This window comes from Phascolarctos cinereus, unplaced genomic scaffold, assembly GCF_003287225.1.
Source record: "Phascolarctos cinereus isolate Bilbo 61053 unplaced genomic scaffold, phaCin_HiC Scaffold_9;HRSCAF=440, whole genome shotgun sequence".
Lineage (NCBI taxonomy): Eukaryota > Metazoa > Chordata > Mammalia > Diprotodontia > Phascolarctidae > Phascolarctos > Phascolarctos cinereus.
The window spans coordinates 40,357,081-40,383,252 of NW_027556402.1; the positions used below are offsets into that span (position 1 = coordinate 40,357,081).

Genomic DNA, 26,172 nt, shown 5'->3' on the forward strand with positions numbered 1-26,172 from the left:
GCATCCCTCCAATCACTCAGGTTTACAATCTTGGTGTTGCCCAATTTTTCAGTCACATAGTTTGTAAAGATTTATTATATCTCTAAAACATCTCACAAATATTCCCCTTTCTTTCTACTCACATGGCCACCACTGCCTTTCAGACCCCACAACATCTCTCACCTGTATTATTGGAGTAGCCTCCTTAATATGAAAGGCTCTAATTCAAGTTTCTCCCTTCTCAGATCCATCCTCAATAAAGTTGCAAAAATGATTTTTCTAAAACATATTTCTGGCTATGTCATTTCTCTGCTCTATAAATTTCAATGTTTCCCCATTGCCTCTAGGATTAAATAAAAACTCCTTTATTTGGCATTCAAAGCACTTCTCAGTCTTGTTCAAACCAACTTCTATAGTTCCATTGTTTGCTACTCCACTTGCTTTAGTCAATGGTCTAGCTAAACTGGCTTTTCCTGTCTCTGTACTTTTGCTTTGGCCATCCTCTACAACTGGAATGCATCATTCTCACCTCTACTTCTTAGAAACCCTAGTTACCTTCAAAGGTTAAATCTTGTGACTTCTACTTGTCAGGAAATTAATTAACTAATTAATTGCTCAATCCAATGGCTATTTCTGAATCTTCATTCTCCATGCCTTCTCTGTAGCCTTTGACACTAATCTACACCCTCTTCTTTTTGATACTCTTTTTAGGTTTTCAGGACACCACTCTCCCTGGTTCTCTTCTTACCAATCCTTCTCAGTCTCTTGTGCTGGATTGTCATTCAAATAATATCCTTTAGGCAAAAGTGTCTCACAGGGTTCTGTCCTGGACCCTCTTTTCTTCTCCCTCTATACAACTTCACTCTGTGATCCTATCAAGTCGATTGGTTTTAATTACCACATCTATGCAGATGATTCTCATATCTATCTCTCCTGCCCTAAACTCTCTGCTGAATTCCAATCTCACAGCTCCAACTGCCTTCTAGTCTAGACCTTTTGAACTCAATATATCCAAAACTAAACTCACTTTCTTTAGCCCTAAACCCTTCTCACCTCTTATTTCCCCAATTAATGTAGAGAGTTACCATTTTCCTATCCCTCAGACTCAAAACCTAGGTGTCATTCTCAATTTCTTACTATCTCTCAACTTATATATCCAATTTGCTGCCAAGGCCTCAATTTCACCTTTGCAGTGTCCCTCAAATACACCCTTTTCTTTTCTCTTGCAATGCTATCATTCTGATACAGGCCCTTATCACCTTACACTTTGGCTTTTGTAATATTGTAATAGCCTGTTGGTGAGTGCTGCTGCCTCAAGTCTTTCCACATTTCAACTCCTCTTTCACTCAGGACAAAAGTGATTTTTCCTAATGTACGAGTCCAACTGTGTAGCCACTCTAGCACTAATGGATGCCTCCAGGAGCTCCTTCCAGGAATAAATACAAAACCCTGTTTGGCTTTCAAAGCTTCCTCCCAGTTAACTCCAGCATTTCCCTTCTTCTTATACCTTATTGCCCACAATGTACTCTTTAATCCAGTGACATTGGACTCCTTGTTGTTCCACAAACAAGACTCTATTGGCTCTAGGCATTTTCTCTAGTTGTCCTCCATGGCTGTAATGCTTTCTCTTCTCTCCTCACCTCCACTTACTGGCTTTCTACCATCTCTGACTGGAAGACTTTCCTAACATCTATTAATTCTAATCCTTTCCCTCTCATTTATTTCCTACTTATCTTGTATATAGCTTGTTCATTCACATCTGTTGGTTGTTTCTTCCTTTTTAGCTCCTTGAGGGTAGGGACTATCTTTTGCCTCTTTTTTGGGTGGTGGGAACTTAATAAATGTTTATAGACTGACTGACTGGGAAAACTGAAGAGTAGAATAGCAGAAATGAGTTTTAGACCATCTCACATCACATATCAAAATGAATTCCAAATAGGTAATTCAATTAAACATGTAAAGCTCCATTGTTAAACCAAAAGAATACAAAACTAAGGACTAGAAGGTGATACCTTTTAGATCTATGGCTCTGAGAAAAGTTAATAACAAAAAAAGTTACAGAGAAGAATGAAATAGATAATTTTTATTATGTAATACTAAAACGTTTTCAAAGAAACTAAATCAGTATAAGTAGAATAAGTCATAGTGTCTATTGCAGAGGGGAAAAAACTTAATCAATCCTATCTAATAACAGTCTATTATACAATTTATGTGTCCCAAAAATATTATGCAATTTTAAGCCTTAGTAGCTTAAATGAACTAAGGAACTGACACAAATACAAAAGACCCAGAGCTCTTCACCAATAGACAAAAATGATCAGGGAATAAGAACAAAAAGTTTTGAAAAAAAGAAATACAAATGATCAATAATCATATGAAAGATTGCTCCAAATCACTAAAAATAAGATAAATACAAGATTAAAACCCACCCTGGGGTTTCCTCTAGATAGCTATCAAATTTAAAAAGATGATCAAAACCAGAAATAATCAATGTTGGAGGGGAACATGATTTTATAGTTGGGGGAGTCATTGATTGGTCCAACTATTTTGGACTATTTGAAATTATGTTGGAAAAATATCACTGAGTTTTTTGCCTTTGAGTTAGTTAACTCATGGGCATGTATTCCAAAGGAGACCAAAGAAAATTGCCATATGTGCCAAAAGGTTAATGGTGATATTTCTGATGATAACAAAAATGTGGAAATAAAATGGTTGTCCATAGATTGGGTACTCTCTCTACAAAAAATGGTATACATATAATGGAGTGTTATTTTGCACTGAGAAGTTAAAAAAAATCAAGAACTTATACAAACATGAAACATCTTAGATGAATTTATACAGAGTGAAGCAAGCAGAATGAAGGTTATGGTATATACATTCCACAGGTCAAATCAATAAGCATTTAGAAGCACATAGTATGTGCTCGACATTGTGCTAAGTGCTCCACTACAATAATATAAATGAAAACAATGCTAAAAAACAATCAGACTGATTCTATAGATCATTCCTATTCACAGAGAGCAGATAATGAAGCGTATATTCTTCTCCTCAATAGAGAATTGACAGACTGTGGAAACTTGTCATACACTGTCATTTTGTTAGCTGATTTTCTTATTTTTTCTCTGTCATAAGGGAGGCTTCAGTGGTAGCATGCAGCATGAGCTATATCAGCAAATAACCTTGGTATAATAACTAACAACATTATTGACACTTTAACAAAAAATAAGTTAATATACAAACTGTAAAGATAGGATTTATATCTTCATGTAAGACAATGTTTTTATTTTTGTTTCTGAATGTTAGAATTGTTTCATTGATCATTATTAGGTTTAGAACAAATAAAAAGGATATGAAATATAGTGAAGAGTCTTTATCTTGAATCAGAAGACCTGAGTTCAAATACTACCTTTGTTGCTCACTATCTGTGTGACCTTAAGCAAGACATTTAATTTCTCTGGGCTTCAGTTTCCTCATCTATTAGATGAAATGTTTGTATTAGATAAGTTCTGAGATCCTTTCCAGCTTTAGATATATGATCTTGTGAACCTATGTAAGCCTGAAAAGAGAGTTAGGCCAGTTGTATAGTTAAAGTGAGAGATGACAGGTGTATTAGTCAAGTTATTTCACTGTTAAACCTGAAATATTAACACTAGCATAGAGGAAATGCACCAGGATGTTGGCAAGATCTTCCACAGACAAGTTATAGAAGGGTAAGAAATATATTGGAGAAATGAGAAGGTAAAGATGCTTTGTGAACCATGTAACCATAAGGTCATAGACCATCTTAGCATAAATTTGTTAACAGCAAAATTCCATGTATTGAATTGCCTCATGAGAAATACCTGTATATTATTTTCTCCTGTTTTCCTTCCCACTCATCATCATCTATTTGTTTCCTTAGCAACCTCCCAAACTGCTATTTTGTCTTTGTGAAGGAAGCTCCCAAATCATGAGTCTAAACAAGCTTCTGCCTTGTAGCCAAACCATGAATTAATAAATTGGCAGAGTAGCATAGTGTTGTACAACCTCCCCCAGATTCACACCTGCCAGCTTTCTATGTAGATATAGCTCAAAGTTTCTGGCAACATCTTAGGTTTGGATTGACAGAAGGTTTTTTTGTATTTGAGTAATACTCTCCGCTTGATTCTCACACACCTCCACTGACAGCCCTCTGGCTTCTCATCAAAGTGATTTTGTAGAACCAAGCGATGGTGCCAGAGAAGAACCCTGGTCAGATGATGACTTTGAAATGTTTCTTTCTTCCACTTTTCATGTTTGGTAGCTCTCACTTTTACTACTTCTGCAAAATTTCTTGTTGCTGCTCAGTCATTTTTCAATCATATCTAACTCTTTTTTACTCCATTTGGAGTTTTCTTGGCAAAGATGCTGAGGTAGTTTGCCATTGCCTTCTCCAGCTCATTTTACAGATGAGGAAACTGAAGGAAACAGGGTTAGGTGGCTTGCCCAGGGTCACATAGCCAGTACGTATCTGAGGCTGGATTTGAACTAAAAAATGAGTATTACTAAGTCTAGGCCCAGCATTCTATCTAGCTTCCTTCCTGTAAAGCTTAGATTTTGCTAAAACTTTTTTCACTATGTTCATTTTTTATTTGACTGGCTGTTTTTTGTTGTTCTTTGTTTCAGGGAGAAAGTATGCAATTTCAAATACAATGTTCATAATGGGCTCCTCTTGTGTGCACAGGTACAATTTTTTTTTGCTATATTAGTAATTCCATTTTAAAGTAAAAAAGCAATGGAAAGCACAACAAAAAAGATCGGGGAAGATGACTTATCTAATAGTAAAATAAATTGCAGAGCAGTGATCCCACAGAGAAGAGCTAAGGAGCCAAAGTTGCCAGCTTGGGATGGAGATGGTACCAAACCCAGCACCTTCTCGAGGTCATGATCAATTGAGCTAACTTTTTGTCACTTTGCCATTTTAGGGGGAAGGTGACCCCAAGCTCTATATCCAAAGCTAGACTCCTTTCCCACCTGATACCAGTTACACAATGAATACAAATAGAGAATAGCAAAGAAACTCATTTATCCAAATCATAGCAAAACAGAAAGCAGAAAAGGCATACATAGAAGAATATACCAGAATGAAGGAGCTTTCCCATTAGGAGCAAGGTGACTCAGCTGAAAGTGAGAGAGAGAGAGAGAGAGAGAGAGAGAGAGAGAGAGAGAGAGAGAGAGAGAGAGAGAGAGAGAGAGAGAGAGAGAGAGAGAGAGAGAGAGAGAGAGAGAGAGAGAGAGAGAGAGAGAGAGAGAGAAAGAGAGAGAGAGAGAGAGAGAGTGAGAGAGAGAGAGAGAGAGAGAGAGAGAGAGAGAGAGAGAGAGAGAGAGTGAGTGAGTCCTGGGTTTCCCCAAGAGGAAATTCTCCAAAATCTATAGAGTGGCAGTCTGGGATAGGAATATGATAGATACTAGCAGCTCCTCTCATATCTCCCCAGTGATCTCTTCTCCAATCAGAAGTGTAGTTAGCTTCTTCTACCTTTTCTCTCCAAAGCTGGAAACCAGAAGCACTCAAAGCCATTCACTCAAATGAGAGTTCAAGCTTCAAAGTTTGACCCGTACCAATGGGAATATGCCCTGAAGAGTCCCAAAGCAGGATTCAAAGGGAACTCTCACTTAGAGAGTCCCAAAGGGACTGGCAAAGGCTGGAGTTTGTTTACCTTTCACCAACTCTGCCCTGCTCCTCATGCAGGGAAGGACATTAATCTCCAGTAATAAGTAGAGAGTTCCATGCCATTGGGCTTCGGGATAGGAGGTACTCAGGTATCCTTGACCTTTTTTTTTTTTTTGCTGACATGGGCCCTTGGGCACTTTGGTGAAATTTAGAGAGCAGAGGTGTCAAACAAGACCAAAACATTGTGGCCAGAACTAGATTAAAATGTCACTGTTTAATTACAAAGGAACCATGCTGAAAAATGCTATCCACCTGCAGAGAGAGAACTGGTGAACTCTGAGCACAGATTGAATCATACTTTTTTTTTACTTTATTTTTCTTGTGCATGTGTATGTGTTTGAATGTGTGTGTATGTGTTGGGGTGGAGGGTTTCTTTTGCAACATGGCTAATAAGGAAATATGCTTTGCATGACTTTATATGTCAATAACATATTTATATATCAATATCATATTATTTACCTTCTCAAGGGGTGGGAGAGAGGCAGAAGGGAAGGAGAGAATTTGGAACTTTTTTTTAAGAATGAATGTTAAAAACTTCTGAATTTGATTTGGAAATATTTAATAAAGTAAATAGAAATACAATAAACTATAGATAACATTACATTTCAGAACTAAATCAATATGAGGCCCACAGGAATTTTTACACAGGGATTAGTGGCCCCCATCATCATTTGACTTTGACACTATTACTACAGACTTCTCAGAATGTTTTTAAAATATAAAAAAATACATAGAATTATATTGAATACTATACTCTATTGAAATATACTAATCAAAAATAATTTGTTTTAATTTCATGAATTTTATGTTTAGAACCCCTCTCTTGGTAACCATGGGCAGCTAGGTGTCACAGCGCATAGAGTGCTGGGCCTGAAATCAGGAAGACTCAACTTCTTGAGTTCAAAGCTGGCCTCTGACACTAGCTGTGTGACCCTGGCCAAGTCACTTAACCCTGTTTGCCTCAGTTTCCTCATCTATAAAATAAGCTAGATAAAGAAATGGCAAACCAGTATAGCATCTCTGCCAAGAAAACCCCAAATGGGGAAACAAAGTCAAATGACTAAAAAGACTGAACAACAACAACTTGGTAACAAGGTGTAATCACTTTCTTTTCCTTGAGAAAAGCACTAAGATAAAGTAATTATTTCCTCATATTCTTAAATACTACTTATTCTGTCTGTGATACTTCAATCCTTAATTGATATTTTTAAAAACTAAAGTTAAAGCTATTTGAGGGTACAAATCAGATGATATTCGTATTCAGATCTCCTTCAACACCTACCACTGCGTCTTGCATGTAGCAGCTGCTTAACAAATGAACCAATCAACTTAAACCAAAATTCCTTGTTGAGTGTGAATGTGGTACTGTATCAAAACATTTTTCCCATCTTAAAATGTACCTATCACACTGATGTTTTATGCTTTAGACCAATAATGCCATTAGTAAGGATAATCCCTTTCATAAAGGATTTATTATTTTATTTGCTAATTTATTTTTGGTAGAGTAGAAGCTAATCAGAATTGAATGTCATCATGAAGGTACCTTTTTGATGGTATCCAGCATGGACCGCCCTCCTTGCCAGGGTTTAGAGTTCTTCCTGATACATGTCAAACTTGCCATGCTATGCCACTTTCGGTCTTCTAACTTCTTGTGAAAAGCATTGGCAAGTAGAAGCACTGTATCATATATGTAAAGGTTGGAGATCTGAAAAAATAAAATAACACACTTATCATTAAACTTGATGATACCCATTTGTCTATAGACCTGTGGAGAATTCAGAGCCTTAAAGTATGTATTACAGCTTAACTTTTGATTTATTTGGTTATAGAAGCAGAAATGTTCTGTTTTTATTTTTGATAAATATCATGATTGAGAATGAGAATCATTGTATGATTGTATGTATAATCAAATGAAAATTTGATTGTATAACTCAGTTTGTATATATTCACGTGTGTAATAAAGAATGGAGGGGGAGAAAAAGGAGGTTGTCCAGTATCAGACCTCAGAAAGTCATTACCTCTGAAGATATTAGTATCTAAATGTTTAATAACTCATTTTTTAAGAAATTCAAGTTTTGATGGTATTTGGATTCGAAATTCATAGATGCATAATGTTGCATATGATATCAATATAGGGAACAGATATCTCTGTGTGTATGCGCTCGTGTATGTGGAAAAGGAGAAAAGCAGGAACACTCAGCAGCCCATTGCAATGATTACAGATTCAAAAAGAATTGGAAAAAAAATTTTCAGGAAACACACTGTATTAACTGATTGAACAGTACTAGATATTTTTCTTCTCCTGTATGAAATGGAGAATTATTTGAACCAATTTTTGCTAAGTTCTTGTACTTAGATCTTACCTGAATTACTACCGAGAACCATTAACCAGTTACTGAAAAGCTGTCTTTTCTAAAGAATACTATAAGTCACTTAGAAAACCTAGTATCAACAGGGATCCAATTCCAGAGAGAATATTTAGATCATTAGCTCCCCAAAGCAAAATCAAAGATGAAGATCAATGTAGCCAAGAGAACTGGTTCTGTCCTGAAGTAATTTATTTTTACTTTTTCAGGTTCTTTAAAGGGTTTAATTATCAATGCTTTTATAGAACATAACAAAGCAAATACACTGGTTTCTCTTTGACCATTCTGAGGTATGAAGGAGTACTGGAAAAGTAGGAGCAGAATTCTGTTGTGGCTTCTTCCCCCTGTTCTGAGCAAGACCGTATGTGGAGAACTAATGTGATTTGAAGTACTATTTCATGGGCAGAGGGATAATTCTGAATTTTTAAAACTGCGCTGGTGGCCTATGCAGTACACTGTGACATTTCTTACCACTCATCAATACATCTTTAAGTGTTTGTATTTGTTGAGTATCCCAATCTTGATATGATAATTTTGGTTAAGAATTTGACAAATGAATTTTCATTGTCTTTCTCTCTCTAAACAGAACCTAATACCCATCCATTTTGAAACATAAAATCACATCTTATGCTAGATATAGTAAGATTGTCTTTCCCCAGATAATTGATAAAGGGACTTGCTCCTTATTCCCTACCTTGTTTTATAGACAATTAATTTGAAAAATCTCAGTAATTTATGCATTTTACTAATTCATAATTGACTCCCAGAAAGCCAACACAATAAGGTCACTGATAAGATAAAATCAGTCATCTGAGATTAGAGAAGTAAAGTTTTTTCTAAGATAAACAATCCATGTTAATATCAGAGATAGAAAGCACATTTGAAGTCATTCACTCAGAGGAATAAAGATTAATTTAGTGTCAAGTCACTGAGCCTGTATTGGGACTTAAATGAACAAAGGTCAGCCATCATTAAGCATAATATTTATCCATAATCATACAAAATGAAATATTCCATAGATAATTCATATTCCTGTAAAATCCTTCTTTTTTCACTTTCCATTTCATTGGATAATACCCTATCTATTTAACTGAAATTAATTCAACAAACATTGTTAAACATCTACTATATTCCAAGCAATGGGATAGGAGAATATAGTGACAAATATACCTGAAACAAATACATGCAAAAAAGCACCAAATAATCATCCTACCCTTAAGAAGCTTCCATTCTAGTGTAGAAGAGGGACCAACATGTAGACAGACATGAGAAGTTAAAAACTATACAAAATCATTTCCTTTATACATCATTCCAGACATGGGATAGAGAGAATACTTTTCTTTGTGAGGCATCCTCACATGATATTTCCTCTTTTGCCTGGGTCTCTGCTCTAGCAATATTCTACACGTGGAATGAACTCCCCTCCATGCATCTTAGAAATATTCTTCAAGGCTCAGATTCTTAAAATCTAGCCACTGCTCAGATTCTTAAAATCTGGCCAATAGTTCACTAATGTTCAGACTCCTTAAGAGTTTGCCCAATATGGTGAATATTCTAATAAACCTTGTCTTTGGCTGAAAGAAGGCTTGGGTCAAATTCTTTTAGGCAGGACCTGTGTGTTCTGATTTTGGGGTCCTAGCACCCCTAAACCTTAACATTTTGGTGGCCCATATGGGGAAACTGCCTAACCTCGAGTTCTTCTCCAGCCAAGACTGCCTCCTCTCTTGCTCTGCTGTTGGGGTTGCTCTCCAAGCACCAAGGCTTGGAGGTGCTTTTTGGGCAGACAGTTGTGAGGCTGTCTCGCACTCTGCCTGATGCTCTCAAGTCCCCGGTGTGCTGGGTTGGTTCAAGGCCATGGACCTGGGTACACCTTCTGCAGCATAGAGGACAAGGACAAATGCCCTATCTGGAAGTGTATACCCAATTCTGTCAATTCTCTTGGTGCTAGGGAATTGGGGGAAACTGCAGTTGCTTTTTGGTTCCCTGAGGCTTACTTACTCCCTTCCTTCTGCACCCCTGACTTCTCCTTCATGGAGATTATATGGAAAAGTTAGAGTTTTGAAATACCTCCTTACAACCCTGGTCACTCCTTTCCCTTGAGCCAAGAGGATATCTGTTAACTCCTCTCATAGGAGAAGAGAGTTTCACCCTCTCCCACCTGGGAAAGGAAGGAGGGGCAGCACGTACAGCATGCCCCCACCTGCAATGGCCTTGGGCCCAAGGGCAACCTTTGCCCAGGTTCAGCACATCCTGCTCAAGGTAATGAAGCTAGCCTCTGAACTTGGGTAAGCACGCTCTTTTAAATTTGTAGTTTTCACTGTTAATGATGAGATGTTGATTCTCTGTGTAAAGTAATTTGGAAATGCATTTAACAAAATTGACGTCACCTGATTGGTAATGGGTTTGTTTTAAATTGGTGAACTTTTTCTATCAGTTATGTCGAGCAACTTTTCATAATTTGGTTACTGCTAAAATAATTTGGCTATTGTTGGTCAATGTTTTAATGTGTAAACTGGCCAAAAAGCTTGTTTGGGTTTTGTCTTGCTAAGAATTTACAATTATTTAGGAATAATTGCTAAGGACTGGCTTTTTATACCAGGACAAATTTAAATTTGAGATGTAAATCCTGGAAAAGTTTTTCCTAAACTGTGATTGATTAATGAAACTTGCTGTTTGAGGTAAAAGCTCATAGGATTTTATTCTGAGTTGTCTAATATGTCATAATAATCCATCGATAAATCAATAATCCACCATCTGAGACATGCCACAAGGTACTCAGAGAGAATGTGGTACTGGTGGTAGTCTGCATTGGGAAAAGCTGAAAGGACAATTTTAGCCTCAGTCTAAGATGGGATCCTCTTGGCTCAGTTTCCCCATTATGTTTCTTTGAAAAGGAATGTTCCCCACATGCCTATTCCTGAGTCTGGCTATGACACTGCATGGTTGGAAAGCTGAATTATCTGAATCCAAACAGATTTAAGGATGTTTTATCCTCATAATTGGGTCCTAAATCTAGTCCCTGCTTTATATCTGGGTCCTGCAGTCTTTTCCATCAGATTTGTGTCTTTCAGACTACAGGCCATTCACCTACAGTTGGTAGCAAACCCTAATACCAGCCAATGTCCCCCCATTGTTCCTTGGGTGCAGCCTGTGCTTGGTTCCAGTCAACCTCCTCTTTGGGACTCCCTTGAGGCAAGGACAGCTCTATGCACCTTGCCAGGAGGAAGCAGTTTCAGAAGCCAAGACCTTCACCCCTCACCCCAAAAGGATCCCATTTGTTTGAGGAGAGAATGATGGGGTTGGGATCTAGACCCCAAAAGGAAAAACCTTGGACGTTCCCACATGGCCAAATCTCTGGTGTTCACCTGAGGCTATAATCCCATTAATTGGCCTTTCATTGTGGCTACACCCAATCTCCCAATTATGTTACCTCCCTATGGCCCCAGGCCACTTCCCATCCTTAATCCTATCTGGGCTCCATTCTCCCTTGGTCACTTGGCCCAGGTCCCTGGAGTTCTGTTACTTCACAGACTACTTGGCCTCTCCTTGATCCCTACCATAGTCTTTCTGTATATGAGGACCATCATGTCTCTATTAAAATGCTCAGATTCTTAAAACTAGCCACTGCTCAGATTCTTACAATCTAGCCAATAGCTCACTAATGTTCAGACTCCTTAAGTCTGCCCAGTATGATGGATGTTCTAATAAACCTTGTCTTTGCTGAAAATAAAAAAAAAAAAGAAATGTTCTTCAAAGTTCAGCTCGTGCCACCTTCTACACGAGGCCCTTCCTGATTCCCCTCAGCTTTTATTGCCGCCCCTCATTCATATCCTTGTATTTATTTTGTATATACTGAAACGTGTACCTGTTGTTTCTCTCTATAGAACATAAGTTTCTTGAGGACATGAATCGTTTTACTTTTGTCTTTGTATGCAAGTACTTAACATAGTGCATGGGAACAGTGTATGTGCTTTATAAATGTTTACTGATTTATTGAGGACATAATACATAGTGTTAATAAAGGGATAAAGGGATTCATGATTCCTCAGAATATTATCTGCTATTCTCATATTTGGCTCATTTCTTTACAATTTTTCTTTAGGAAAACCCTCTTTTTTCCAGCTAAGAAACTAAACTAAGCTAATTCACTGGGACTGAGATACAAGTGGGGACAGAGAGGTGAGCAGATGATTTCCTGGCTACACTTGCCTCTCTTGGGATGGAGAATATATTGCTTCTAGAAGATTTCTCAATCCTCTTGTCCAATTCCACCCACTCACCCTCAACATTTTGCCCTTTCTGAACAAAGACTTGGATATGGAAACAATTACATAGGATCATTCCTGGTCCCCATCTGTCCCATCACTCATGTTACCTCCTTCACAGTCACTGCTGCAGTAGGGATTGTAGAAGAGGGGAATTTCTGGGGTATTCTTTTCTGGGCCCTGCTAGCCTGCAGTTGAGGGTGGCAGTAGTGCTGAGTAAGGCTCTTGATGCTTGAACGTGGGTAGAAAATTTGAAAAAAAAAAGGTGTCTTACATTTAAAGGATAAATATATACACACATACACAACAGACCATAAAGAGGTTCAAACACACCCAAATACAGCAGGCAAGGAGGGGACAAGGAATGAAGAATCAGATATTGGCAGAGGCAGCTCTTGGCACTAACATATGACCCTCCAATTGAAGTGAAAGTTGAGTATTTTCCACTATTGAATGTGACCATGAATTACTTTGAGCTTCACAGAATGAAAGGTACTATGTCTATGAATATTATGGTGTTTATGGAAGTAATAGCATTGGGATATATATATCTATAACTTGGATTTTCTAGTGTTTTTGATTCCCCAGAGTAGTAACATTTAATATATTAGCAGGCTAACTTTCAAATTGAATGTACAATAATTTTTTTGCATCATAACTGTTAATGACTACAGCCTGCTTTCCTTTTCTTGTTGATATTATTTTTTATTTTCTTTTATTGGCCTTTTAGGTACAAGCATGTAATTTAGGTAAAACCATTTTCTTTTTTGGCCGTTTAGGTACAACTATATAATTTTTCAAAGGTATCCATTAAATCTAACCATTATTATCTGCCTTAGCTGATGATAAGGATGAAGCCTCTATATTGCTTAACCAATTTGACTTCAAACTATTAATATTACATTGTCGCAAACTCATAAAATCTTCACATTTAAAGGGAGTTTAGAGCAGCTAGACTTAGCTTCCTATCTAATGCAGGAATCCCTTCTACAAAATTCCAGACAGATAGCTATCAGGCTATGCTTGAATGCTTCATTAGGGGATAGGAAAGAGAGACTGCCACTGTGGTTGGGCGCTTCTAAATTTTATAAAGCTTTTCCTTATGTAAAATTAAAACGTGCTTATGTAGCATGGAATTTTGGTTAAACCAAGTTAAAAGATTGGCTTGCCAGATCACTTAACATTTTTAAGTCTTCTCTCCTCTCTTCCTTTTCCTTCCCTGTTCTTCCTTCTTCTGCTCTCCCACTCCCTCTCTTCCCTCCTCTCCTGCCTCTTTCCTTCTTTTGCCTCCCTTTCTCTTCCTTCCCTTCCCACTCTGTTGACTAGAAAAGTAAGCTTAATTTACTAGTGAAGTTGGTCTTAAATGCTAACAATCCTGGCATCTGTTATTTCTAGTATAATATCAATTGATTAGTTAAAAAAAATTACAAGCAAAAGAATATAAACAATCCACTCTTTGAAGAATATACCATAATTCATAATTTTACGGAGCAAAAGGATATTTTCTACATGGGCAGCTACATGGCACAATAGATAGAGAACTGGGCCTGGAGTCGGGAAGACTCATCTTCCTGAGTTCAAATCTGGCCTCCAACACTTACTAGCTGTGTGACCTTGGACAAAGTCACTTAAGTCTGTTTGTCTCAGTTTCCTCATCCATAAAATGAGCTGGAGAAGGAAACGGCACATGACTCCAGTATCTTTGCTAAGAAAACCCCAAATGGGGTTATGAAGAGTCAGACATGACTGAAACTACTGAACAATAACATTTTTTTTACATGAGGTCATGGAAGCAATATAAATTTTTAACAAACTCCTCTTAAAATCAGAATTAGCAGTTTACAAATTGTTAAGAATTGTTCAGTAGATTTATTGAACAGCTAACTATTCTAATGCTACTCTGAAAGTTCATTCAATCAATTGATTAACAAATATTTATTAAGCATCTACTATGTTCCAGGCACTGTGTTAAACTCATTCAGTAGCTGTCTGTCAGTATACTACGCACAAAAGAATACATAGACATACAGAGCGTACCTCCATATTCTGGGAGAATGGGTCTTTGGGATCACACAATGTTGAAGATATTCGATGGTTGCCACGGAAACATCTCTGACTTATATTCTGGGGGACTGGAAATGTCTGCCGAATAATAGTTAACCTTCCAATTGACCTTCTCACTAGTTCCTGTACATCAGCATCGTTTATTTCCTATAAGATGAGAAGATAAGCAAAAGGAAATAGAATTTTACAGCATAGCAACAATAACACAAGACCGTGAATTAAACATTTTTTGAAGTTTTAAGGAATATTTTTACTGTAATAAATATTTGATTTATTTTAACATATTTGTTAACACATATTAAACTGGCTGACATCCATGTGTATTTTATATGCTTTAAATATGAATGCCTAAATAATATGAAAAGGAAGACTTTAATCCACATTTATTTCCTTTAATAGCAATTTTAACATTTATTATGGTAAATAACAAGAGGAGGTACAGAATACTGCATGGAGAAATGGCTACACTGGATTTGGAGTAAAAGGATATGAGTTCAAATCTTGTCTCACTGACCTACATGACTTCATATAAGTCACTTAACTTCTCTGGGCCTAAAAGACAGCCCCCCTCCCCCAAGTTCCCTTTGCAAGTGGTTGCAGAGGTCTTTCTAGCCCTAAGTTATTGATCCTTGGAGTCAGAAAGACCTGGATTTAACTCGTGACACCTAGTAGTTATGTAGTCATGGGTAAGTGATTTAACCATTCAGTAGCACTAGGTAACCCTCTGTAACATCAAATTACAGAGGAATTGCCATTTGGATGAGTTGAGAGAATTTCCATACCAGGTAAATGTAATGAAATTACAGCTTAGGATCATCTAAACAAACAAATAAATAAATGACACAATTCAGAAAATTGTTAATGACAGGCAAAAATACTGGATGAGATGATTATTTCCATCACCTTTTGGCGACATTAACAACCATGGTCTTCAAGGTGCTTTGGGTAGTCAGAAAAAATGTGTATATTAATCTGGAACAGCATGCTATTCTTTTGCAATAAAAAAAAATAGAAGCTCCAAAATTTTTCGTGCAAACTGAATTTGAGAAATGAATTACATTTCCCTCTTAAAATTATATAACAAAAAGTAGCTAAAAGTTTTATTTTAATTGATATGAAAAGAAAATTTTGGAGTTAGTTTTATTTCAGAGAGAGTTACCATAATTATTTCTTAGAACTCATGTTAAATTACTGTAACATTTCTGCTTTCTAAGAATAGATTAAATCAAAATGCCAAAAGAGAAAAGAAATTCAGCAGTGTAGTCTTAATAGGAAAAAATTCAAACTGATAGAAAGCAGACTCAACTTGGGTGTCGGAAGGTAAAAATCATCATGAATCTGTGTGCCAAAAGAAACTTATTCTGAATAAAAGCTTTTCTTTAAATCTGAAAAAAAAACCTTTCTAACTCTCCCTCTCTCTCCCTTCCCCCTCAACCTATTTCAGTTATTTGACCTGAAGCAACAAAAGATGTGGAAGTAATGAAATATTGGAGTATTTAACTATATGACTGGTCTAATTGGAATCTGACATGATGAAAAGAATCAGAAGAAATAGTAGTCTCCTGAGCAGCCTAATCTAAAGACTTTTATACTTCCTAACTTCTACTTTTAGATGCCTTTTGAAACCAATGAGCCTATAGAGGTTTGTTTATCATTAATCAGAATAGATTTTCACTGCACCACAAAGAAAAGGTTTCTAACATTAGATAGCTATGTCAATAGATTTTGAACTGCAATGAGCACTTTGCAGTCTTGACAAAAAGCTCATAACAGAAACAAAAAAAAGGAGAGAGAAAGCTCCACATTATTGTTTTCCCTGCAAAGCCTGCAGAAGATGCTCACAGTTGTGAATTTTAATTTGTTTTTTCCTGATGGAGCAATCACACTTTGTTCTTTCTCATTGTATGTCCTCATTGTATGTCAGCTTGAGAATTCATTCTTTTTATGATCTTTATAAAATACGATTTTCTCATTGTATGTCCTCATTGTATGTCAGCTTGAGAATTCATTCTTTTTATGATCTTTATAAAATACAGATTTTCTGCAAGCAAAATAGCACCTGGCATCAGTTGTGTCCAATGTAATATCCTGTATTTCTGGTCGATTAATCCTTAATGTACCATAGATAATGGTTTTTCTCAGTTTATAATGCTGTCTTTTCCTTTAGACTAGATCATTTCACTATCCACTTCCTTCCCCAAATTCTTATCTTGCCAAAACAACACCACCAACAACCCCACAACAACGCAGGTCTTTTAAACAATGCGCTCACCCTGCAATCATAAAATATTACAGTATTTTAATCATTCCATTTTAAGTACTCTTTTACTAGAAGCCTTGCACAAGGAAATTAAAAGTTAGCATATAATCAGCAACCAATTAGCTTTCTACTATATATATATATATATATTGCTGTCATGAGAGCAATGGTCCAAGATGTAGAGCTTGAAAGGACTTCAGATATAATACTCTCCCCTTTCCATTCCCTTCTATAGATAAAGAAATTAAGGCACAAAAAAGATGAAGTGACTCACTCAGGGTCATGGACTGTTTCCCTGATTCATAAATCTAATGCTTTCCAGAACTCTCAAAAGGCAGTGTTAGATTGAGCCCACAAAAATGTAAAACCAAGCTTACTGAGAAATGTTTTTGGTTTGCTTATTTTCAGTGTTTATCATTATTTTCTCAGTCTGGATATTTTAAAATTTTAATCTAGATTTTGGTTTTGGCGTGTAAATGATATATTTTAAATCTCAATTGATCAATTAACAGGCATTAAGTGTATACGAAATGCTAGGCATCATGCTAAGCGCCAGAGATAATGCAATGAATGGAAATGAAAAATATCCTCTACCCTCAAGGAACATCAATAGACTAAGAGGCCAGTCTCTAAAAGTTATTTGGGGTGGTCATCCATATTAATAAGGAAATCTTTAGACCAGTAGATTTCAGGGACAGGAATGAATTTCTATTTCCTTTGTCCGTAATTGAACATTACTGATAATGATGAGGCATTAAGAAGTTAGAACAAAACTAATAGCACACATATACACACACAGATATATAACTTTAAAGGTTTGCAAAACACTTTACACATAAGCACACAACCATCTTGTACAATCATTTATCTCTAAAATACTACCTCAAAACATTGCAAAAATAAAGACAATTGCTTCTGAAAGCATTCAGTGTGAAGTCAGATTTTTAATTTTTTTAAATTTCTTTTGTTTTTAAATAGCCTGTTTCCTCCTTTATCACCTCTCCACCCTTCCAGACATTTAACTCATATGACAAAAAGGTGTTTTTATCAAAGAAAAACAAAATAAAAAAAGAATATAAGTCAACAAAACCAATCAATACTTTTATAAAATCTGACATTCATGCATCCACACCTTCTTCTAGGAGATGGTTTGCTTGTACCTCTTCTTTAGGACTATGTATATTCTTTTTAATTTTGCAACATTCATTTTTTGTTATTTTTGTGGCTGTTTTTCTTTCCAAGTCAATTGTTGTAGTCATGGTGCGTATTGTTTTTCTAGCTCTGTTAACTTCACTTTGTGTTAGTTGCTGTATTTCCATGCTTCTCTGCATTCATATTCATAACTTCTTAAAGTATAATAGTATTTCTTTACATTAATATACCAGAATTTATTTACCTATTTTCTAATTGACAGACATTTACTTTGTTTCTAATTCTTTGTTGCCACACACAAACACATACACAAAAATTCTGCTATAAATATTTTGGTATATATACACGTCCTTTCTTTCTAGGTCTAATGGAGGGATTCTGGGTCAAAGAATGGACAATCAATCATTCTATTTGCATAATGCCAAATTGTTTTCCAAAACTGTTGCATCAATTTTTAGCTCCACCGACAATACATTAGTTTGCCTTCTTCCTACTACCCCTCCAATATTGACTCTAATATTAATCGTTTGATATCATTGCCAGTGGTTCTGAATGTGAAATGAAAGCTCAAGGTTATTTTGAATTATACTTTAATTATTGCTCAATTCTCTATTTTCCCTTTTATCTTTCTGTTAGATTTTTCCAACTCTGAGAGAGGGAATCAAAGTCTCCCAGTATTGTGTGTGTGTCTGTGTCTGTGCTTACACAATCATATGTATTTACACACATACATATATACATATACACACATACAAATACATGTCTTATAATTCAAATTTTTTCTTATGAATTTAGATATTTTTGCTTAATTGACTTTAAGGCAACCCTATTCCCCAAGAATCTTTTCCTTTTACACCATACCCACTCTCCCTTTTCTGTCTATTCTAGTTTTTATTTTTTATTTTTGGCACACATACATTTTTTTAATTGATATTGGTTTGTTCTCTATTGTTCCTTTAAACATAGTATAATTTTTTTGCCTTTTTTTTTTTAGGCAATTGGGGTTAAGTGACTTGCCCAGGGTCATATAGCTAGTAAGTGTCAAGTGTTTTGTCTGAGGCCGAATTTGAACTCAGGTCCTCCTGACTTCAGGGCTGGTGCTCTATCCACTGTGCCACCTAGCTGCTCCTAAGCATAGTATAATTTAATAAATGTATCTGACTGTTTTTCAAGACTTTGTTTTCAATTTGATAGTGTGATTTCAACTCCTGCTTTTTTTTGGATTCACCTGATACATAATGACTTTTATTCCAGCCTCCCACTTTTATTTTGTGTATCTCTTTGCCTTTTAGAAGTGTTTTCTGAAAGCAACAGAGTGTAGGCTTTTGTTTTCTTACTCAATCTGTTACTCATTTAATGTTATAGAAATAGGCTTATGTTTATTTTTTATATAATATGTATATATGTATGTATATACATATATATGCTCCTTTTTAATCTCTAATATATTGGGTTTTTTCCTTCTATTTTTTCCTTTTAGATAGTACCTTGTCCCTACAATTGTTTTCCTTAATCAACTTCAAAGCAACTATATTCCCCAAAGATCTTTTGCCCTTACACCAACCCAATTCTATTTTTTCAACCTCTTCTCTAGTTTTGAAGTTTTAGTTAACTTATTTATTCCTTCTTTTTTTTTCTTTCTTTCATTTAAGTATCTAACACTTCTCCCTGCTTTTCCCCTCTCAGTTAAGTAATTAATTCAAATAACCCCTCCTTTCTATTCCTCTTACTTTTTGGTCAGTTTTTTTTTTTTGTTTTCTGTACCTTTTCTTTAAAAGGATTTATTTACCTTGTTCTCTTCGTTAATTCTCTTCACTTTCTGTCTACTCTTTATTTTTAACTTCTAAATTTTTAACATTGTTTTTGAAATTGTGAGCTCCAAATTCTTTCCCTTCTTCCAGCCCCATCCTCACCCATTGAGAAGGCAAGAAATATGATACTCATTATCCATGTGAAGCCATACAAAACATATTTCCATATTAATCATATTACAATAAATTAAGAAGAAAACTTAAATTGAAGAACACATGCTTTAGTCTGCACTTATTGTTCATCAGTTTTCTCTCTGAAAGTTGATATAATTTTTCATTATGAGTCCTTTGAAAGTGTCTTGGATCATTATATTTATCAGAGTAGCTAAATTTTTCACAGTTCATTATCATTACCATATTGCTTTTACTGGGTGCATTGTTCTCTTGGTTCTGCTTATTTGCTTTTGCATCAGTTCATTTTCTGTCTATTCTAAATCCTTATTATTTAATTCATTATCTTCAGTACTTTGTGTTCCTTATGGAATTAAAGCTTCTAAAGTACAAAGTTTGAGTTCTTTCTTCTAGGTTCTAGAAGAACTGTCTGGCATCTACAATTTCTATGTTATTGTTTTATGGATCTTGTTTCAGATTGTCAGTTGTCCCAGAGTGAAAATTACTCTTTTTTTTCTCAAATTCTTCACACTACCTTCACTGTAGTCCTTCTTGTCTTTTGCCATGAAATCTTCTCTGTGGGTCCATGCCTCCCACCCTTCCGTACGCTAAGATATCTCTTCTCTTGAGATAGCATGTTAACCAAAGAGCTGCAGTATTTTCTCAGAGCAAGTGGTCTTCTTGTATAATAAATTCCTGCAAATTAGACTAACTGTAAAGGACACCATATCCCTTTACAAAGTACATCTCTTACAGTTCTCCCATGAAGAAATTAAAGCCATCAACAGTCATATGAAAAAATGCTCTAAATCATTGCTGATTAGAGAAATGCAAATCAAAAAAACTCTGAGGTACCACATCACACCTATCAGATTAGCCAACATGACAAAACAGGAAAATGATAAATGTTGAAGAAGACGTGGGAAAATTGGAACACTAATGCATTGTTGGTGGAGTTGTGAAATGATCCAACCATTTTGGAGAACAATTTGGAACGATGCCCAAAGGGCTATAAAAATGTGCATACCCTTTGACCTAGCAATAGCACTTCTAGGGCTATATCCCAAAGAGAGCATACAAATGGGAAAAGGACCCACATGTACAAAAATATTCATAGCAGCTCTTTTTGTGGTGGCAAAGAATTGGAAATTGAGAGGATGCCCATCAATTGGGGAGTGGCTGAGTAAGTTATGGTATATGAATATAATGGAAAGTATTGTGCTATAAGAAATGATGAACAGGCTGACTTCAGAAAAACCTGGAAAGACTTGTATGGTCTGATGCTGAGTGAAGTGAGCAGAACCAAGAGAACTGTGTACACAATAACAGCCACGTTGTGTGATGACTAATATTGATAAACTTAACCCTTCTCAGCAATACAAAGATCTAAGAAATCTCCAGAGGCCTCGTGATCGAAAATGCTATCCACATCCAAAGTTGAATCGCTATCTTTTTTTTCTCTTCTGTTGAGTTTTGTTCCCTCTTTCTGATGGTTCCTCCTATTGCTTTTAATTTTTACTTACAACTTCACTAATGTGAAAATCGTTTAATAGGAAAGTAAATGTATAGCCTATATCAGATTGTGCACCACTTTGGGGAGGGTGGTGAGGAGGAAGGGGGAGAAAAATTTTAAACTCAAAAGCATATGGAAGTGATTGTTGATAAATCAAAATAGATTAATTAAAAAAAACAACAAAATTGGGAGCATTCTTTAATGAGACCCTGTATACTATTGATCCTAGATTTCCTCTTTGCTTTATCCCCATTTTATCCCCTGCCTTTGCTAACTCTCCCATTCTCCTATAACTTCTCCTCATCTTGCTGAATGGAGAAATTATTTTTGCTTTAGGATTTTTTTTATATACTAAGGATTTGATTACATATGTTCAATTCTATCTACTTTCCTTCCTTGCTCCATTTATGGTTACCTACCCAGTCTTCATTGAAGTTCCACTAAATACATTGATTCACCTCTGTCTTGATATTTGAAGCTCAAGGGTTTTGTTTTTCTGCAGGAAGTGATCTGTATGTATTTCTATTAATATGTAGTCTGTTTTCTTGAATTTTTGTTTGTTTGTTTATAGTTAGAAGTTCTTGGCAGTTTTCTTTTCTTATTTCTTACATTATGATTTGGAGGTTTTTTTTTTTGACTAGTAATATTCTTCTGAGAAGCCCACGATCCTTAATTTCCTAAATTCTTCCATCTTTTCTCATTTGTATTATTTGCTAATGGTTCTGTTTCATCTTTTAAACCCTCCCAGAGCTTCATGCTGAGGTTCTTCTGTTGCAAATCCACAAATTTCTCTATTTCATAAGGTTTTTGTTCAATTTTCTTTGTTTTGTAATCTTGATTTAGAGCTGTTTGCATTATTTTTAGACTTCTAACTCATCTTATTTTCCAATTTTTGTATCTTTCCTGATGGTTTGTCTGCTTGTGCTCTATATGTTGTAAACTATTTTCTTTTTCTGAGATCTTTACTGGCTTTAGTTTCTTTGCTTTTTGTGTTTTATATTTTCATTCATTCACTTTCTGACTCTTCTCTTTGATGGTGGCTTTATTCCCAGGATTTGTACTCAAAGCTGTTTCAACCTCCCATGGTGGGGAATTCACTTCTTCTCTCTCCCTTCCCCCCCCCAGACAAAGGCCTGACTAAAAGTCACTTGTCAAGGGGACAGCTGGCCTCAGCTGGATTCTAGTCTTCTTCCTAAAGTCCTGCCAAAATTTTTTACATAATACCCATTCCCTAGTTCCTTCCATTCTTTAGTAGATTGAGTTGTTTAGTCAATATCTAGAACTTTTATTGGCTGGGGGAATGGGCAGTAGATGTTCTGGGCAAAATTTCTACATTCTTGGAGTTTCATAACTTATGGACCTCTCCAGGCAGAATGGTTTTCCAATCTTATTAACCTTCATTATTCTGCAGGTAACTGGAAAGACTTGAAATCTACTTGCTGCAACAGAATGCTAGACTAAAGACAAGGCTTACCTTTGCCATTAGAAACTGCAGCAACAGACACATTTCTAAATGGATTTCAAAGTACAAATCTGTGGACTTTTAGCATTTTCCACTTAATTCATAAGGCTATTACCTTGTTGAGCTTCCTCATTTCTTGTCATGTGGAGAAAGCTGTAAGTGCTCTATTTCTGGTACATATTTCCCCTTTTTTGAGACTTAGTGGGGTGTTCTGGACTGGGACCAACTCAGGTCAATCCCCTGGTAGTTGGAACAAAGTGGATTTATAGGTCATTCAATGGAACAAAATGATTCATAGGTCATTCAATGACGAACAAAAGGAAATTTATTTAGCCATAGCTGTACACATATATACACATATACACATATACACATACACATATACACATACACATATACACATACATATATACATATTCACATATACATACACACATTCATACACATACATATAATTCCTTAAGTTGATTTAAATGACCAAAGCTCCCATTGGAATCAACCATCCAAGGACCAGCTCCTTCTACCCTTAACCCCTACTCCAGCTCCTAGAGACCATTTTGTATTCAGGCAATAAGAAAGTGACAGTGTGAGATCTTAGGTCCCCTATATTAAGCTCCTACCATGTGGGAACCAAAGAAAATGTCAAATCCTCCATCTCGTTCACTCTGGATGCTTAATAAGCATTTGTTGAAGTGAATTGAAATGGATTCTAAGAGAAAAAAAGAGTATATTATTCTTACTTGAAATGTCACTTCTGATGTGAATTGTGGCACTAGAACTCAGATCTGGATGGATGGTTATGTGTAAACTTGAATAGGAAGCTAGTACAATTACAGAACATTATTTCAGTAGATGCCACATATAGAAACACAGAAAGCAAAATGAATACTTGTTTAATCTTTATAGAGTACATTAAAGCAAATTGATCTGGGCTATGTTCAATTAGTAAGTATCTCTGGGCTACATTAAGTTAGGACATTTTTATGCAACATTACCTCTCTGAATCTCTCACTGTAAAGCATATACTATATAGGCCTTGGAATGATTTTTTAAACAAAATTTTACCCAGATAATACCCTTTTTACATACTGTACATGAGACATTTCTGTTATCCATATTGTATATGGATATACAGGTAATCTGGACCTGTGATTTCATCAATTTATAAAGGTTCTTTGGTGAGGGACCTTCCTTCACCATTGAAGTTTGGCAACTGCTCTGTAATTTATAACTACTGAGATTAAATGACTTGCTCAGGATCATACAACCATCATGTGTCAGAGGTGGGATTTGAATGCAGATCTCAGACAATATAACAAACTTCATGATCTACATGTCCTCAAGTAGCTTACATTCTCTTGAGATCATATACCATTTACCCAGAGAAATTTAATAAAATTCAAGAGAAATATAAACCCTGATTTAAATAGTCTTGGTGAAGTTCTACATATAAAGAGGAGTCTGGTCTAGAAGATCTCTTGAATATATTAAACAGAATTCTGAAGATTTTATCATTATCATTAATCATAATCATTATTCACCTCCATTTTGTACTTTTCTTGCATATAAAGTAATACAGAATGAAGGAGCTCTCCTATTGGAAGCAGGAAAGCTCAGCTCAACCAAGAGAGACAGTCCAGGAATTCACCCAAGGGGAATTTCCCTAAAGTCTCTGAAGTAGCAAGCTGGCAATCGGGACATGATGGAAACTGCCTGCTCCTCTAAAGTAAGACCCAGACTCTTAACAGGATGGATCACAGAACCATGTAATCCAACACCCTTGCTTTGTAGATGAGAAATATGGGGACTTTAAATGATGCCCAAATTTATATCTGTAAAGCAGGATTTGAACTCAGGTCCTCTAGCTACCAATCCTGATGATTTGAATTCATCAAAATAAAATTCCTTTTACTCCCCTCCCTAAATAGGCTTTATGCTGTTATCAAAAAGCATAATTTTGACTTTTCACCTCTCCTTGGTGCCAGGATTCACTGCTGTAGTCACATCTCTGAGACAAAATGGTGAAGGTTGAATTTGACCATATTGGACCCCTGGGGACTGGGGCAGCATCCACCTCAGGCAGAGAACATATTGTACCCATTAATGACCCCATCATTGGCTTTGACTGCATAGTCTAGGTATTCCAATATGATTGCATTCATGGCATGAACTTGCCCTTGGCGTGGCACTGCCAAGACAGAGAATAGAGAGCTAGTGATCAGTGGAAAAGCCATCACTGTCTTCCAGGAGAATCTAGAAACAAGTATGTAGTAGAGATCTTTGATGTCTTTACCACTAAGAAAAAGGCCAGTTCTCATTTGAAGGTGGAGGTACATGTGTCATTAACTCTTCCCTTTCTCCTAATGTCCCTATAAGATGGGAATGAACCACAAGAAATGCAATAATTCTCTTGAGATTGTCAGTAATGCCTCCTGATCTATGAATTGCTTTGCCCTCCTGGTCAAGGTCATTCATGATAACTTTAGCTCATGAATGGACTAATGACCACAGTTCATGTCGTTACTGTTATACAGATGGCAATAGATGGCCTTTCTGGCAAGTTGTGGGGTGGTGGGTATGGCACTGCTCAAAACATCATCCCCACTTCCAAAAGTGCTTTTCAGGCTATAAACAAGGGCATCCATGATCTGAAGGGGAATCTAACAAGCATGGTCTTCCATGTTCCCACTCCCAATGAATCTGCTATGGATCTGACCAGGACAGCTTGCCAAACATGATGATATCAAGAGAGTGGTAAAACAAACACAAGGGACTCTGTTTTGAAGGACATCTTGGGTAATATATCCTACGATTTTAACAACGGAACCCACTCTTTAATGCTGGTGTTGGTATTACACTCAGTGACCATTTTGTTGAGCTCAGTTCCTCCTACGACAATGAATATGGTTTTAATGACAAACTTCATGATCTTCATGGTCTCTAAAGACTAAAGTTGAAAGCCGTAAATCTTCAACCTTGGGCAAAAGAGGAGTTTCTGACTTATTTCCCCATTCACAGTCTTTGCCCCAATGTCCTTGTGCAGTACTGGGGAGAAGCATAGAGCCCTATGTTATTTACCATAGATAAAGTCACAATATTCAGTGCAAAAAAAAGTTTAATTTTGAAATTCAATATTTACAACAATAAAAAAACCTAAGATCAGAATATGGCAATAAAAATAGCTACAGGTTGTATTCCAATAACCTAGGCCTAGAGAAACAGAAGAAAAGCTTTCTGCTCTATCGCCCAGCAGTGAGCAGTTAAATTCATCATGAAACAAGAAAAGAAAACCACAAAGTACATGAATTAACTGTTTTTGTCATTTATTCAGATACAAACTCTGAAAAATTTTGACCCCTGAGTCATAATGATTCAAGCCATTTAAGAGACACTTTGATATAATCTCTCTAGGACACCTGAGGTCAGCCTTGAGAGTGCATTTACTCACATCCAAACATTTATTCCTATAGCAACCAACAGTAAATGTCTTAATATCTAAA

The 26,172-nt window shown here is 36.1% G+C and overlaps 1 protein-coding gene across 2 annotated transcripts in view; it reads right to left on the minus strand.

Moving 5' to 3' along the window:
* Positions 1-26,172, minus strand: part of GRID2 (glutamate ionotropic receptor delta type subunit 2) — a 1,695,829-nt gene that overhangs the window by 637,789 nt on the left and 1,031,868 nt on the right. For both annotated transcript variants that reach the window (XM_021008407.2, XM_021008405.2), the window contains exons 6-7: positions 14,337-14,510; positions 7,212-7,373 (exon numbers count right to left, since the gene is read on the minus strand). In XM_021008407.2, the coding sequence (XP_020864066.1) occupies positions 7,212-7,373; positions 14,337-14,510 (336 nt within the window). The remainder of the gene's footprint in view (positions 1-7,211; positions 7,374-14,336; positions 14,511-26,172) is intronic.